Source organism: Mustela nivalis, assembly GCF_964662115.1.
Source record: "Mustela nivalis genome assembly, chromosome: 13".
NCBI classification, from domain to species: domain Eukaryota; kingdom Metazoa; phylum Chordata; class Mammalia; order Carnivora; family Mustelidae; genus Mustela; species Mustela nivalis.
This window is the reverse complement of record NC_139032.1, coordinates 91,244,863-91,261,246: the sequence shown is the minus strand read 5'-3', so window position 1 is coordinate 91,261,246 and position 16,384 is coordinate 91,244,863. Positions and strand designations below refer to the sequence as shown.

The window sequence follows — 16,384 nt, the reverse complement described above, 5'->3', positions numbered from 1 at the left end:
CACGTGCATGTTAATTACTAATCTAGCCCAGATATAAATGAACAGGTCAAATTACACAGCCCTGCTTGACTAGAAATTGCTGACGCTCTGTCTTCCAGTCCTTTTTATGCTAATGTTTTCCTTTGATGTGCTCCCTGCATGAAGCAAGAAGTAATCCACTTTTAAAACTGATACATTATACAGACGAAACGGCAGGCTAACGAAGTAATAAATCTATATTATAAATAAAATAATAGCAGGCCTGATCCTATGGAGGAGCAATGAGCCAGTGGCTCATGGTGGAGGCAAGTGACTATGTTGTCCTTGCTTCTGATGTCATCATCGTGGTGCATTATCTCGGAGAGAGAGATTTTTGACCTGCCTGACCAAAAAGAGTTTGTGTCTCTCCCTGAAAGCCCAGCACTCTCTGTGCCATGCTAGAGTCCGATTCCTTTGAAGATGGGGGTGTCTTTAGCGGCCATGAGCTAGCTCGTCTTTGCAAGCACTGTCCACACAGGCATCTCTCTCAGTTCCAAAATTTGGGGCAACATGGCCCCAGGGGAGGAAAAGCAATCCCTTGCCTTTGACCATGCTTTAATTGCATTAAGAATTACACCAGGAATTGTGAGAGAATCTCTATAAATGTTAAAGCAGTTGGTTTGGACTAAATCTAGCAATGGAGTGTGTTTTGTTTTTTTGTTTTTGTTTTTTTTAAGTGACCGTGAAAATATTTGTCTATTGATGGCTGTCTGTTTAAGGCAGGCTAGTGAGGTAGCTCTTCAACAGTATTTCGTTTTCTTGCTTGCAGGGCTAACTTAAAAGCGTTTTTTCAGTGCTGCAGTGACTGAAGATGCAGTCCACTCCCATGTAACCATGAAAGAGGGTCAGAGAGCTTTTGCACCATGCATTTTTACTATTATTTCCCAATACTTAGCACCATGACACTAAGGAACCTTGAACACAACCAGGACCCTCTTTTGCATGCGACTGTAGCTGCATTCCACGGACAGTTTGAACCCTTGTCAATGCATTTTTTGAAAAAGAAAAAAAAAAAAAAGAAACTTTGTGTGTGTGACTAAAAGCATGTAACCTTAAGATGTTGCGTTCTAAACTGACAATAAAGACCTTTCCCAAATATGTTGGTGTTCTGAAGACTGTTTAATATGCTCTTCTAACTCTTTTGGGCCAGAATACATAAACCTATAAATGAAACAGGAGTGTGCACAGACTCCCTCACCCGGGGAGAAGCCAGGCCAAGGCAGGGTGTTGCAAGTTTTTGCACGCAGAGCACTGAACCCAGCTTATTTTAACCTTGCAGGCGATAAAAGCGAAAATGGATGAACTTAGGCCTTTGATACCTGTGTTGGAAGAGTACAAGGCCGATGCCAAATTGGTATTGCAATTTAAGGAGGAGGTCCAGAATCTGACGTCAGTGCTTAACGAACTGCAAGAGGAAATTGGCGCCTATGACTACGATGAACTTCAGAGCAGAGTGTCCAATCTTGAAGAAAGGCTCCGTGCATGCATGCAAAAACTAGGTAGGACCAGAACCCTGCGGGGGCGTGGCGCTGCCCCGCCCACCTCCGCTCACGCACAGGCTTAGGGAGTGGTGCTGAAGCGGACAGCGCCCGCCTGGCCTCAGGGAGGGCGCTGCCAGGGGCGTGGGGCTGCCCCGCCCACCTCCCGCGCAGGCTTAGGGAGTGGTGCTGAAGCGGACAGCGCCCACCTGGCTTCAGGGAGGCCTGGCCTGGCCGGATTAGGGCTCCTGGGTAGGGCTCCGGTTTAGGAGCACAGGTAGGCGGCACTCACCCTAGGGCACTGGCCAGCCCTGTGCAAAGGCTGGCTCACAGACCCCATGAAGTCACACATCCGGAAGAGGGACTAGATGCCACATGCCATCTGCAGAATGTATGTGTGTGCGTGCACATGTGAGTGGGTGTGTGTGTCTGTGTGTGTTGGGTGAGTTAGGACATGAGTTTAATAGGGCTGGAAGCATACATCTCATACTCTCTCCAGGCTGGGGACAAGGGCTGACAGAACTCCTGAGAGAGCGAATCATGCGTAGTTTGAATAAAAGAAAACAGAAAATTCAGTCACACCAGCGTAGAGGACTTGCCATTCACAGTGAGAAAGGGCGTCAGTCCCTCCTAACGGCCTGGATGGAGGGAGCCCCTGGGCTCACTTGATCCTCAACCCTGTTGTTGCTTCCTTGGGGGGGGCACCAGATCTGGGGGTTCCCCCACCATGGGGCGACCTATCTGGATTCAGGCTTCTGCTTGAATTCCCACTCACCTTACAACTCCCCTGTTGGTTGCTGTCACAGATCGTGACTTACTGGCATCTGAGCCCACTCTTCTGGCCTGTTTCCCTATTTCCAATTCATTCTTGGGCTTCGTGTGCAGATCAGCTGGCCCTTCTCTCCTGCTATGCGTTTGACACCAAGGCTGTTCGTGTTCATACTGTATACTTAGTGTACCATAGGGTAATTTTTAGGGTAATTCTGGTTAATGAAGAAGTTTTCCTTGGGTTTTATCTGATATTCTAACTTGACTCCCTCCCCACACCTACCCACCCATACAATACCTTCTTATAAACTTTCAACATCCCAAAGTAGCAAATACTTTTAAAAATCCCTGATGTCTTGAGGCAAAAGGGAGAGAACATCCAAAAGGCAAGGAAGTAGTCGGCCAGCCCCCCTGTTGGAGCAGGTCCGCACACCCAGATTATTTCAGATGCTGTTCTAGACCTCCCAGCAAAGGCAAACACTCAAAAGTTCCCCAGCCCAGGGAGGATGGCGAGAGGCGTTGGGAGTTTAATCTGGCTTAATATGGGCACTTTGCTGTGTCCCATGAGGGATTGTCTTCTGCGTTTTTCCAGTGATGCCCCAGTCCTGGTGTGTCAGGGGCAGGGGGACCTGGGACAGCCCCAGGAGGGTCAGGGCGGGGTAGTCACAGCATTTCCTGTTCGGACACTGTAGGGGTCGGTGTGGCTGTTTCGAGTGTTCACGATTATAGAACTGTATTTATGACTGTGGGTTATATAATGACTTCTGTTGGGCACAGATTGGGATTTCTACCCAGAATTAGCCTACGCTCACTGCCTCTCTCTCTCCAGACCCTCCAAATGCCCCCACCAGGGGTCTCAGCCTCTGAAGAATCCAGGAGCCGGGGTGGTGGTGGGGGTGGTGGTTATTGTTTATTTTGTGCCTTCCCTGGGATACAGACTGCATATGTCAGTGAGAAACTGAGATGGGACCTCCATGCTTTCCCTGTAGGGGGGGTCAAGGAGCAAAATGGAAATTCAGAGTGGAAAGTTCCAAACACCGAGAAGCCACAGGCCTCTCCCGGGGGGGACATCACCCCTCTTGGGAAGAGCCGTCTTTCCATCAGCACCTGGTCTATTTTTAGAAGCTGCGTGAATTTTCCTTCCAGCTTAGGATCTTGGGGCTTCCGCACAGTTACCCTTGGGCCACCGAGATGTTCGATCTGGGAGTAAAGAGAGAGAATGACTCCCGGGGGCCCCGCTCTCTCCCATCAGAATGCAACCATGTTGTCTTGCTTCTGTGTTTCTTTCTTCAGAAACACCTTGACTTGGAGGTAGACCCACTGAATCAGAGTCTACAGTGGGGGGGTGGGGACGTGGGGCGGGGCAGGGATCTGCATTTAACCAACAGCCAGGAGATTCCCATGAACACCAAAGGGTGAGAGCCCTCGGTCTGTAAGTTAGGTATCACCTGCAGCTGTGTGACTGTCCCCAGGCACTGACTGTCTCAAGGGCAGCCACTTGCTTGTCTGTACAGTGAAGGTGTAGGAGTCCCCATGCCCTGGGATGACCGCGTGAGTCCAGGGACACCTCATTGCCCAGCAGAGTGGGTGGGGGGTAGGGCAGGGGAGTTGTAAGTGCTAGGTAGGCAGCTAGGTGGGCAGACAGACAGATACGTTGACAGGTGGAAGGACAGATAGGTGGGTGGGTGTGGGGGCCGATCAACAGGTAGGTGGTAGTTTGAACAGTGGCTCTGCCCTCTCCCTAGGTTCCCATTCAAGCCCAGTAATTTAAGGACCGCATTCCTATCCCGTAGCTGCTTGAGATGGTCTTTATTTCAGCCTCACCAATGAGTATGATCTCAGCAGCCCCTTTCCTGCTTGGAGGTTCCGGGGACCACAGAGCCAAGGAGGTATCTCCTGCACTGTGAGGCCCCCTGTTCCTGACAGCTGCCGGGGAGCTTGGGGCTCCCGCTGGGTGTAGCCTTTCAGTAGCTCCTGCCCTGCCCCCTGGGCACCTCGGCTCCTTGGTCTGACGTCTCCCTGTCAGTCCCCGTTATTTCCTCCCGGTATAGACACTCCAGCCCCCTCCGCCAACGTGCTTTCAATTGGGTGGCTTCTTGCGACCACCCTCTCTTTTAAGTCGACGTGGTTGGTAATTCCTGACCCCAGTACATACACAGAGCAAAAACAAGGCTCCGTTTGTTTTGTTTCTATTTGTAAAGATTGTTGTCTCGATGGGATTGTATGTTTTTCCCATAGGCCCAGCCAGAAAGGATTCGGAAACTCCGTTTCTAAAACCAGAGGTGGGGCTCAGCCTCTCTGGGCATCTCTGCGAGAGAGGCGGCTTCTGACCGCTCTCCTGAGCTCCCCTTATTCCCAGACAGGGGAGCGCCAGAGCTGCCCAGCCACCTGGTCCACCAGGCTGGGGCAGGAGACTTCATGGCCCCTCTCCACTGGGACAGATGACCCAGAAGCTAAACCAGCAGGCCCAGAGACTCAGGATCCAGTGCAAAATGCTGTTCGTACATCAACACCCCGAGCATCTCGTAGGTCTGTTAGCTTCAGGCCTCAATTTTCCACTCTGTAAAATGGGGGCAGGGGGAATAGCTGAGTTTTAGGGCTTCCCCCAGGGGGAAGGAAGTGCCCAGACACCCGGGGCCCTGGCATCAGAATCTCTGGGGCTCTGATTGTTCCACCAAGAACACATGTGAATGAAGCCCGTGGGCTTCCGTGTCAGCAGTCCCCCAGCCCCGGGTCCATGTTGATAACAGTCAGGGCGTAGATATCTTTGCCAGTTTGGGATGTCAGGGCATGGTGCTTTGCCTGGGCTCCACATCCCTGGCTCTCTCTCCTGGGGGAGACAAGTCTGAAGCCTCCTTTCCATTCTCTTGCCCTTGAGATGGGGCAGGCTCAGGAAGGCAGAGGGATTGGCCCCAGTCTGCTCCCAGGAGTCTGGAGGGGCTGGGGGAGGGAGCTGCTGCCAAGGGTGAGGCCGAAAGTCACGAAAGTCACGTGAACAGGTTTTGCAGACAGTGGGGGGTGGAGAGATAAGTCAGGGAGACCTCAGCCTGCAGGAGACCCCACGGCAGAGAAACCAATCCACAGCTGAGCCCCAGTGGGACGCTGGCAGGGCAGGCTTCCCCTTTGGAGCCTCCCAGGAAGTACTGGGGATTGTGCCCGGGGAAAGGTCTCCCGGCACCTGCCCCTGCCCTGCCCATGTGCGGAGGGGAGACGGGGGGACCCTCCCTGGGTGCCACTCCCAGGCTCGGGGTCTGCTTTGTCCTCAGGTTCTCCCTCCTACGAGGACATGTGCCTTCCCCAGCTCCCAGCCCCGCAAACAGTTCCCAGTCCAGGAGGGATGAAAGCTGGGGCTGAGGGAGCCCGAAAGCTGGGGGCCCAGCCTGCCTGCTGCGGGGCTCTCGGGCCCTCGCTCTGGCCTCTGGCCTGGATCTTGGTGGGCATGTCAGCCCGGGCCTGGTCCAGGCTCCCCGTGGAGACTGTCCCAGCTGTTGTTCAGAAGTGCACCCCTAGCAATAGCACGAGGCAAATGATTTCACGCAGGGCACTGTTTTGTCTAGGCCCCTGGCTTTGCAGGGCGCCCTCCCTCCTGACACCCGTCCTGGGCTCTGCCCCTGAGCTCTGGAGGGCGAGGGCGGCCAGGCCCTCCCCGCAGGGCGCTCCGGCCCCGGAGCTCCGCCTCCTCTGAGCTGCACCTGCGCAGGGACCTCCTTCCCTCCTTACGCACATCCTGAGCCCGCGTGACAGAGAGGGACACTTTCCTGAACTGAATGTGCCAAGACTCCTCCATGAGGCTCTGCCGTGGGGCTTTTTTAGATCCTGTCAGCTCCCAAGGTCTTGGCAGAACCAGTCTGGACAGAGAACCAAAAATAACTCCCTGACTCAAGCGGGGGGTGGGGGGGGCAGCCTCCAGCCCGGGAGGCCCTGGAGACCTGAGGCTGCAGCCAGTATTTGGAAGAGCAGGGCTCCCCGGGCAGCCGGACCCTTCTCTGCACGCTCTGATCCATGATCTCCAGGCTCCCTCCAAGGGGCTGGGGAGGCTGCAGGTAGCCCTCGGAGCCGGGGAGCACCTTGGCGAAGGGAGAGCAGACCTCAGCCCAGGGACGGCAGGTATTGGTGCTACTGCAAAGCGTTTGCCTCCAGATCAGACCCGACCTGCAACCCGTTTCCTTCAGTGGCCGGCTCCCCTGCTCTGCCCCAGCCCTGAAGGCCCACCGTGGGCAGGACACAACTGGGTGGTCCGAGGCAGCCCCGACCCCAACTTTTCTCCCCATCCTTAATCTGAATTCACAGTCATGAGAACGGCAGCTGCCTCCCCTGAGCCCGACATGCACGCCAGGCGCCCTTCTAGAAGCTCCCAACTGCTTCAGCCCCTACAGCTGCCCTTTGGGCTTCTGTCGCACGCTCAGAGGAGGGGGACCTTGCTTTACCTCTCGTCCCCTCTGCTGGGGCATGTGGCGAAGGACACCGTGAGGGTTTTCTGAGAGATGAATCATTTTCCCTCTGAGGAACTGAGAGATGATTCCCTCACTAGTTCACGGACAATGCCTTGGGCAGAGCCTTGGGGAAACAGCAAGAGAGGGCAACAAGCTTGCAACCCGGGGCAACCAGACCTGGACCCTCGGGTCTGAAGCCCCAGGACATATGGGGTCACTGGCAGGAGTTGGTGAGGACGAGGTGGGCAGGGTTCCAAAGGCGGAGTCTCAGGACGAGGCGTGGGTTTGGGCCGCAGAGGACAGGGGGCAGGGCAGGAGGAGGACGTGCAGGGGGAGGGACAGCCAGAGCAGAGGCGTGGCGGCGAGACGGGCCGGGCCTCCGTGCTGCCGGGGTAGGGCGCCGGCCCGCCATGTTCGCCCGCCGGGGGTGATGTGGAAGACGGACAGCTGGTCTCCTTTGGGGAGGTCAGCCAGCTCGGGGGGCTTGGCCGGAGCCTCGGTGTGAGTCAGTATAGCGCTGTGCGGTGTCCGACCCCGCGGTGTGCTATCGGATGGGAAACCCATGGGCCCACCGGACTCCCCGAGCCATGACACCCTTGAGGGCGTGGCTCCTCCTTCCAGGCTGCGGGCAGGACCGCTGTCCCCTGGCTCCGCGGTGGGGAGGCTGTTGGTGGCTGGACGTGTTCCTTGTCACCGTCTCCCGATCCCCACCCAGGTCAGAGGGGCTGCTGTCTCCTTGGGGACAGCCAGCCCCGAGAGCCCCCGCGTCATAGGAACCAGGAGAGTACAGGAGGCCTCGGGCACCCCCTTCTTCTCCCAGTCCCTGTAGACGCTGGTGAACTTTGGACCTTCCTCCATGCCCCTTGTCCTCCCACAGATGGGGACATGTGCACGGGGCCCAGCGAACTTGCTGCGATTCTCAGCAGGGACCAGGCCCACCCGCAGACCTGCCGCCAGCCCCCGAGCGATGACTCCTGCCAGGAAGCCGTGGGCTGTGAGGGACAGTGTTTGCGTGGGAGGGCCCACGGTTGCTCCTAAAAGCGGAACAGACGGGAAATTTGGAGAGGGAAGGGATAGGCTGGTGAAAATAGGTGTGGACCCAAGGCAGCGGGTTGCGGTGAGGAGGGTGGTGCCGCTGACCTGACGGGGACCTGGGTGCCGCCCCTGCCCCCCAACGGCCTGCAGGCGGCTCGTCCCTCCTCACGGCCTCTGCGCTTCCGCCAGCACAGAGATGGGACGTCCGGCACTGGGCTGGGCTCAGGGGTCTGTCTCTGCAGTCCTGCGTGATGGCGTTAGCGCAGATACACACCCCTGCTTTAAGTTCTTAGGGAGAGACCAGCTTCCGAGGCCTGGCCCGGGCCCCACTCTCCGCCTGCTTTTATCCTGATTATCCCGGCTAAACTGTGTCCCTGGCTTAAGTCACTGTCAGCCTTCTGAAAGCCCCGGATCTTCTTGGAAACTTGCTGACTGGGCCGTGTCTACCTGCCGACTAGCTTCTGGGGCTCGGGAACTCCAGGCTGGCGGGGATTCATTTATTCTGGAAGACCTAAGTGGTTGTGGAGTCTTTGCTGGGCCGGCAGGTGCAGCCTGGCAGGCCCACAGGGCTGTGGGAAGGGCGCTGGGCTGCAGAGAGAGCTGGGTCTCAGCCTCCGCTGTCCCCGAGTGCTGGTGTGGCTCTAAGTACCCCCCAGCACCACCCCGGCCTCCATCCCTGAGACGGGCAGCACCGAGGCCAGCTCTGAGGCCCGGTCCGTCTGGCTGCCCTGCTCTGTCAGTGCCTCCAGAGTCTCCACTCTCCTGCCTCAGGGCTCCTCCCAGGCAGAAGGGACCTTGCCCCCTGCGGGAGATGCTCACAGGCTCTCTAGAGAAGGAGGGGCCTTTCTCCTAGTCCCGCTCTAACTGGCCCGGGCCATGGAGCTGTGGGTTCTTCCCAAAGAGGTGTCTTGGGACCCTGCGGGGAGCCTAACACATGGAGCTTGGGATGTTCTCTTTCCCGGAGGCTTAAGGGCTCCAGCTGCTGCCGTGCCCACTGCCTGGAAGAAAAAAACCATGTCGTGGCGAGGCTGGTCACCCCCATGTCCTGCTCTGGCCCCTCCAGCCCCAAGCCCCTGGGGACCGAGGGAGGGAGACAGTGGGGGGGCTGCTGCCCCTCCCTCTCCCCGTCCACCCTGGCCTCAGCGGCTCTGTTTGGGGCAGGGGTGCTTCTCTGGACTTTGGGGCTAGGGGTGTCACCGGGGAGAAGAGAAGCAAGAGCAGCCGACACCCTGACCGAGGCGGGCAGAGGGACCCCGCGTCCTCGGCAGCGGGTGGTCGGGCTCGGGACAAGGGAGTCACTCCTCTGCGCTGTGTACTGTCTTCCAGCCTGCGGCAAGCTGACAGGCATCAGTGACCCCGTGACCGTCAAGACCTCGGGCTCAAGGTTCGGGTCCTGGATGACGGATCCTCTGGCCCCAGAAGGTGATAACAGGGTAAGTGCTTCCTCTGCCGGGCCTGGGTGCGAGGGTGCTGCGGTCACTCGGGGGACAAGTGAGCCTGGTCTCCGTCCCCTGAACGTTTGGCCCTCACGCCAATGCCCGTGTGCCCACCTGTGCCAAGAACCGCCCCAACGGCTGTGGCAGGAGCCCAGCTGGGCACCCGCGCAGGTTTGTTCCCCACCCTACCTCCGGCCGCTTTGGGGAGGGGCTCAGGTCCTGGCTGAGCTCCCTGTGCTAACCCCAAGTTACAGACCACAGGGATGGGGCCCAATATGGGAACAATGGTGGCAATTGTTAGAGCAGGGCACCCCTGCCAAGCCCTCCCCGGCTCCGCTCTAGGGGAGGGGAGCGCCCAGCCACCCCAGCCCTGCTCCAGGAGGACCGTCCGGTCGGACAGGCCTTTCCTACTTCGACGGCATCTCATTTGTGTCAAAGCCGATGGAAACGCAGGTTCCTTTTTGATTTAGGGAAGAGATTGTGTTTGTTTCCCCCCGATAAAAAGTCAGAAAGGAGAGAAAGGCAGGGCCCGGGTGGAGCCTTGTGAGCCCCTTTGGGGGTGTGGGGTGAAGGCTGGCCGGCTGAGCACGGGGCCACCTGGACGTGGCCGTTCGGTGGCCCTCAGAGCCTCTGCCAGAGGAAGACTGGCCTAGGGCTGTCAGGGGAGGAGGGAGAGGCCTGGGCGTGTGACCTCTTGCTGGCTACACCTCAGGGCACAGAACAAGCCAGAAGTCTGGGGCGTCTCCCACTGACCCCCCGGCTTTCGGCGGCTGACAGGACGTTTAGAAACTGATCACTTTTTAAAAAAAATCTCTGCTCTTCCTTCAGGCGGGATTGAGGGGGGCTGCTGGGCCTTGTCTGGGGGACTCTTACTGGGAAGGGAAGGGTCGCTTTCTCTCCGGAGATTTCTGGCCTCGCCCTCCCCTCCCCCACTGCCACAGCTGCAGGTGGCAGGAAGCAGCAGCTTGTATTTTGGAAGTGAGGTGGCCCCGCCCTTTCTGCTGGGGAAGGTTTGTGGGGACAGGGACCGCCCGGCCCGGCCGTGGTGGCTGCCACCTGTCTACCCACCCTCCCATCCCCGCCCCTAGGGCAGCTCACACCAGCCTCTGCAGCAGGGGACTCTGGAGGGGCCGGTCGGGGACTGCAGACCCGGGATGCCAGTGCGGACAGGTGTTTGGGGCGGTTTCTGTTCTCGTTCCTGAGTCTGGACGGTCAGCTGCTGCTTGCAAGTTCTCTGATGGTCTAAGGGGCTAATTGTAATCCCGATTGGTCTTCTGGTCCACATCCCCCGCGGCGAGCCCCAGCTCTGCTCCAGGTTCGGCCCCGCGCTGGCACAGCGGAGCCCTTCTGTGCGCGGCGATCCGTTAGTCACATTCCCGGCCCTCGGCGTACCGCTCTGCCTGCCGGTCCGGCTGGGCGTCCAGTGACCCCCTCATGACCTGCCGGTGTGGAGGTTGCCGTTACCCCTGCTATTTGGTGAGAAAACCCCGGTCTAGTCTTGTGCCCACGGTCTTGGGAAAGGGCGGTCAGCGGTTTCACTAACAAGCGTCTACAGCAGTTGCCCGGAGACTGCCCCGTCCCTCCCCGCCCCCTGCCGTCTGCCTGCCCACCGCACACGCCCCACACCCCTGGGTCTGGGGGTTTGTGCCCACGCGTGCCTCTGGCCCCACTGTGACACCCTTTCCTTTGTTGTAAGCAGTGCTCCTCGGAAGACCCTTTCTCAGGTCCCAGGTATCGGGGCTCCAGGAAGCCGGGCTGTGTGCCCCAAACAGGGAAGCTGTCTGTTCGCAAAGCTGTCGAGGGGTGGGGGGTGCTCTTGATAACTGCACACCTGTTTTCTGCTTGGTGACCAGATCGCCGTCCAGAAAGGGAGGCCCCGGGGATGGACAGAGCATGCGGAGAGGGGGCAGCGGGAGGAGGCTTCCGTGGGGAGCTGCTGGCAAGGGCAAGGGGGGAGCGGAGCCTGCTGGTGGGGGCGCTGGGCAGCTCTGCCGCACACCTGTGTGGCTGGGGCCATTCCAAGCCGTGCGCTCAGCACAGCCACCCCCAACTCCCGGCGCGCTGAGTGACGCATCCCTGCCCTGCCATTCATCTGGAGGACAGATGTTTTGTTTTGCTCTTTCTCATTCTCCCTCCCAGTGTGGTCACACATGCAGGACACCAGTAACTTGTTCCAAAGGGAACAATCCATGTCAGCTTCGGGGCAGACTGCCATGGCGGTGTGGTCAGAGACACGTGGCCAGAGGTTGGCGGGGGTGGGGGGGTGTGCAGGGAACGCTGCACAGGGGGTCCCTGGTGGGGGGCCCGTGGCGGGGGCTCCAGAGGAGTGGGCACAGCTCACAGCGACCCGACACCTTCGCACTGAGCTGCTAGAACAGGGTTAGCTCAGGACGTCTTGTGCCTTTCCTTCTGTGACTCTTTTATTGATCTCCAGCTGTGTGCCAGGCCCTACGCTGGGCTCTGCGGTGTTCTTCTGTGCCCAGAGCTGCCTTCCCTCGGTGGTGACTAGCCCGCATGCTTCTGACACTCTCACCCCTGATGGCAGACTGTGCCCCCCTGCCCCCCAGGAGACCCTCTCCTTGACTCTGTCTGGAGTCCACGACACCTTCCCTCCGTTCGCTGGCTTCGGCCATAGCCGTCCCAGGCCAGTGGGCATCCGCTCCTCTGTGTCTACGTCTCTCCTCCCCTCAAGACTCCACCCACTGGATTAAGCACCTACCCTAATCCATTTTAGGATCCTTAATGACATCTGCAAAGCTCTCTTTTCCAAATAAGGTCACAGTTACAGGGTCCCGGATGTGGACATGTCTTTTGGGAGCCACCCCGTACAAAATTGAGGCCTCCCTGCCTGGGGGTAGAGCAACATCTTCTAAGAGATGAACTTGATCCGTGGAGCGGGGGCACCGCAGTGGGAGCAGCAGGTGTGGGGCACAGGGAGGCCGGACCACAGGTGCCTGAGAGCCAGGGACTTGGCCTGCCAGGTGCTGCCGGGAAGAGCCTGGGACTGGGGAGTCGGGTTTACAGAGCAGCGATGGTCTGGATCACAGTTCTGGAAGGTTCTATCAGGTGGCACCAGCCCCGGAGGCCGATAGGGAGCTGAAGGCATAACCAAGGGTAAGGGGGCACAGGCCACAGCAAGACGTGCAGGCTCCCAGCCAGAGGGCCCAGCCTCGCCTACACATTGGCGTCACCTGCTTTCACCAGCACGCGTGCCTGGCTCTGTCCCTGGAGTCCCATGCGACTGTTCCGGGCTCGGGGGGCAGCTGGGGGCTCAGGGGGCAGCCAGGTTCCAGGTTCTAGAAGTTCAGATATGGGGGTTCTGGGTGAAGCCAGAGAATCGGAGGAGGCTTCCTGGGGGCGAGGGGGTTCTGTGTGAGCCTCGGGACTCGAAGGGGTGGGGCAGGAGAGGCTTTCCGATCCGGAGATCATGGTGAACCCGGAGGGGCTGCCACAGTGAGGGAAGGGGTGACTTTTCTCCGGCCCCTCAGAGCTGCAGTGCAGTGCGTTCTTCGGTAGAGGGGCTTTTCGTTGGGGGTCTTGCAGTCACGGGCCCAGAGCTGGTCAGTAGACTTATAGGGTCTTGTGCCGGCTTTCCCTCCCGGCCTAAACTGCGCTTTCCCGAAGCGTGCCCTGGGTCCGATTCACTAGTTTCCGGGAAGAAGAGGCGGTTTACAAATCCCGAGCAATTTGGTGCCCATGTCACCCATTTCTGCCCACGAGAGGGAGGCACCGGACCCTGGAGGTCCCCCGTGACACAGGTCCACTCGTGAGGGAGGAGACGTTGGCACACGTTCAGGGCTGCTCTCCATGCTGAGCGGGAGAGAGGCAGCTCCCATAGGCAGGGGTCGGCAGACGGTTCCAAGTGGGGCATGTTGTTTGGGCCGGGTCTTGGAAGAAGCAGTGAGCGCCCCGTCTCGGGAGAGAGCCAGGCGCAGGCAGGAGGGCCAGTCCTCGGCAGCGTGACCATGGCACCCAGAACCCCTGGCAGCCCAGCACTCTCCCGTTCTACCCGGAGACCCGCATCACCGTGGGCCGGGCTGCGGGGGCTGAGGGTAATAAAAGCCTCAAACGAGACCCAGTTTTCAAAAAAAGAAAAACTCATTAAAGAAAAAGCGCATCTGTCTCCAAGCAGCCAGATAGATGCCTCAGGAACAAGGTTAGGATTTTTTTTTTCTTAATTTTTCACGCATGTGTGATGCTGTGTCTGAAAGCCGCGCTTCCTTAATCTCCCCTGCAGCCGGCGGAGCCTTGATGGATAAAGCAGCTGTCTTATTGCCGGACAGATGCTCTGGGGATGGCATTAGCCCAGCAGATCTGCCTCTGAGTAACGGCATTGCTTCCTAATTTTGCTCCCATATTGGTTGAAAATGACTAAAGCATTTTGTACAAAGTCTAGACGGTTTTGGAGCCAACTGGCATTTAAGCGATCATCAGAAAACTCTTCCTCTTTGACCCCAAACGTGGGCCACCCCTGGGTCTGTTCTCTTGGTGGCTTGTGGCCCTCTGTGACCCTCGGGGCCTTGCACGAAGGCCTCGTTCTTCTTGGAGAAGAAGTTCGGGGGTTGCGGGGACCGTGATCCCACTTGTATCGTCCCGCACGCCTTCCTGCCTGGCAGACAGGACGCCCCACCGGGCCGCTGGTGGGACAAGAGGCCTGACGCCCAACAGCCCCCTGGGGCGCGGGAGGTCGCCCTTCCTGGCACCATTGGCGATGGATCTCGACATCCCCAGTTTCCCCTTGTCCGGCGCTGTCTTGCTGGCTTGGGGGTTCATACACTGATGGGGATCCTTCCTTCCCCTAGTAAGTAGGAGCGCCTGCTGCGGACCCTGCCAGGGAGAACGCAGGGAGCCACAGTCTGGACGCAGCCCGAGCAGAGGGGGCTGGGAAGGTTCTGTTGCCGCCCACTTCCCTGACTTGTGGGGTGGCCACAGCCCAGGCTCGGTGGCACCTGTCCCCAGATGTCCTGCCCAGAGTGTGCCTCCCTATGCTTTGTCCTCACCAGACTCTTCTTTCCCCGCAGGGATGGCCCTGTCCCCTCTGAGGAGTACCTGTGGGTTTGGGGAAGGGACAGGACATTGCCCGGTCTTCACTCCCCTCCCCTGGTTCTTTCGGGTCCTTCTCAAGGTCCCGGCTGCTGCCCAGTCAACGAGACTCTGAGCCTGAGCGGCGAGGCTCCGTGGGGGGGGGGGGGGGGGGGGCACAGCCCGGCCCCCAGAGCCGCTAACGGGTGCGCTGTCTCTCTCTCTGCCCCGGCCCCGCAGGTTTGGTACATGGACGGTTACCATAACAACCGCTTCGTCCGCGAGTACAAGTCCATGACCGACTTCATGACCACGGACAATTTCACGTCCCACCGCCTCCCGCACCCCTGGTCCGGCACGGGGCAGGTGGTCTACAACGGCTCCATCTACTTCAACAAGTTCCAGAGCCACATCGTCATCCGGTTCGACCTGAAGACGGAGACGATCCTGAAGACGCGGAGCCTGGACTATGCTGGCTACAACAACATGTACCACTACGCCTGGGGCGGCCACTCGGACATCGACCTCATGGTGGACGAGAACGGGCTGTGGGCCGTCTACGCCACCAACCAGAACGCGGGCAACATCGTGATCAGCAAGCTGGACCCCGTGTCCCTGCAGGTGCTGCAGACCTGGAACACGAGCTACCCCAAGCGCAGCGCCGGCGAGGCCTTCATCATCTGCGGGACCCTCTACGTCACCAACGGCTACTCAGGGGGCACCAAGGTCCACTACGCCTACCAGACCAACGCCTCGACCTACGAGTACATCGACATCCCCTTCCAGAACAAGTACTCCCACATCTCCATGCTGGACTACAACCCCAAGGACCGCGCCCTGTACGCTTGGAACAACGGCCACCAGATTCTCTACAACGTCACCCTCTTTCACGTCATCCGGTCCGACGAGTTGTAGTTGTCTCCGCCCGGAAAGCCCGGGGGGCCGTGGCCTCCCCCACACGGACCTTCCTGTGGGACAGCTGCCGACATAAGCTAACGACACTAATAATACTAATTTCGCAACGTCAGCAGCAGCGTGGGCCTCGGCGCCGCGCGGGGGCGTCGCCTCCCCGTGCCTCGGGTCGGAGCGAGAGGGCGACGCGCTTGGGAAGAGAAGATGCCCCCGCCCCCGCCCCCACCCCCGTCTTTGCAGCTGGAACTGCATCCAGGGATCCCCGGTCCCGGTCCCCGCCCCTGCCCCGTCGCCCCACCCCCTCCCGCCTGGCCCCCCTTTCTGGTCAAATTACCTACAGAAGTAAGGCAACGACTGTTGGCCAGTTCTCGTCCTGAGGACAACCACTGTTAGGTCGCATGGACACTCCCCCTAGATCGCGCTGGGCTCCGGTGGGTGTGCCTGCCGTGTCTCGTCGAGGGCCCGCGGCCGGCCGCGCTCGGCGTCCGCGGGGGCCGCCGTCGGCGACTGGAACTCAACAACCCATCGCAGCTGCCGTCTCTCGACCGCCTGTTGTGTCTCTGCCGAGCTGCCCCGAGGCCCCGCGCCCCCACGGGCCCGTGCGCACCGCCTGCCGCCGGCGGCCCCGGGCGTGGCGTGGACAGCCGCAGCGCCCACTTGTTCGAGCTCGCGTCCCCCCCGTAGATCTCTTGTGCCGCGTCTGTCTGTCGTCTCCTTGAGGTGGTAGCTCTGTGTGTTCAGTTCCTGCAACGAGTGTCGTAAATGCCGTGCTGTAGTTTGGGTTTAATAAGTGGATGGTTTTTGTTCTTAAAAAGAAAAAAAAAAAAAAATTCAGTGTTCACCCTTAGAAAGAGGTGATCAAGTTCCTGTTGATCCTAGAGGAATTACTCTCTTCTTGTTAAATTATCTAAATATCGTAACCGCGGATAGGAAGGGCTTACGGAGGGGAACTCTGTTTCCGCCGGGAAAGGAACGATCCCGAGGACAACAGTGCGTGGGGAGTTCAGTCTGAAGTTGAAACGAGCTTTGTACCGTCCAGTTATCGAAGGAACAATAAAGATATTAGGAGATGTCTCTGGTTCGCTCGTCATTTCGGAGGTGTTAAAGGTGAGGGGGCCTGGCAGAGCCCTCTGGGTGTGCCCCGCGGGTGTGTCCTGGAGGGATTGCACGGGTCCCCAGCCCCGTCCCCCCTGGGAGCCGGAGGACCAGCCTGGGGCTCTGCCGCCCCTCGGGGTGGGTCCGAACCGAGGCTGCAGCCCTGGAACCCCACCACACTCCGCTC

The 16,384-nt window shown here is 59.1% G+C and overlaps 1 protein-coding gene across 4 annotated transcripts in view; it reads left to right on the top strand.

Annotated features, from left to right (window-relative positions):
• Positions 1 to 16,176, top strand: part of OLFM1 (olfactomedin 1) — a 35,484-nt gene extending 19,308 nt beyond the window's left edge. For 2 of the 4 annotated variants that reach the window (XM_082695012.1, XM_082695011.1), the window contains exons 4-6: positions 1,298 to 1,517; positions 9,059 to 9,165; positions 14,431 to 16,176. In XM_082695012.1, coding sequence (XP_082551138.1) covers positions 1,298 to 1,517; positions 9,059 to 9,165; positions 14,431 to 15,105 — 1,002 coding nt within the window. In that variant the 3' untranslated portion in view covers positions 15,106 to 16,176. Of the gene's footprint in view, positions 1 to 787; positions 1,117 to 1,297; positions 1,518 to 9,058; positions 9,166 to 14,430 lie in introns of those variants that run through there. The other 2 variants (XM_082695014.1, XM_082695013.1) reach the window with 1 other exon arrangement.
• The last annotated feature ends 208 nt before the right edge of the window (positions 16,177 to 16,384 follow it).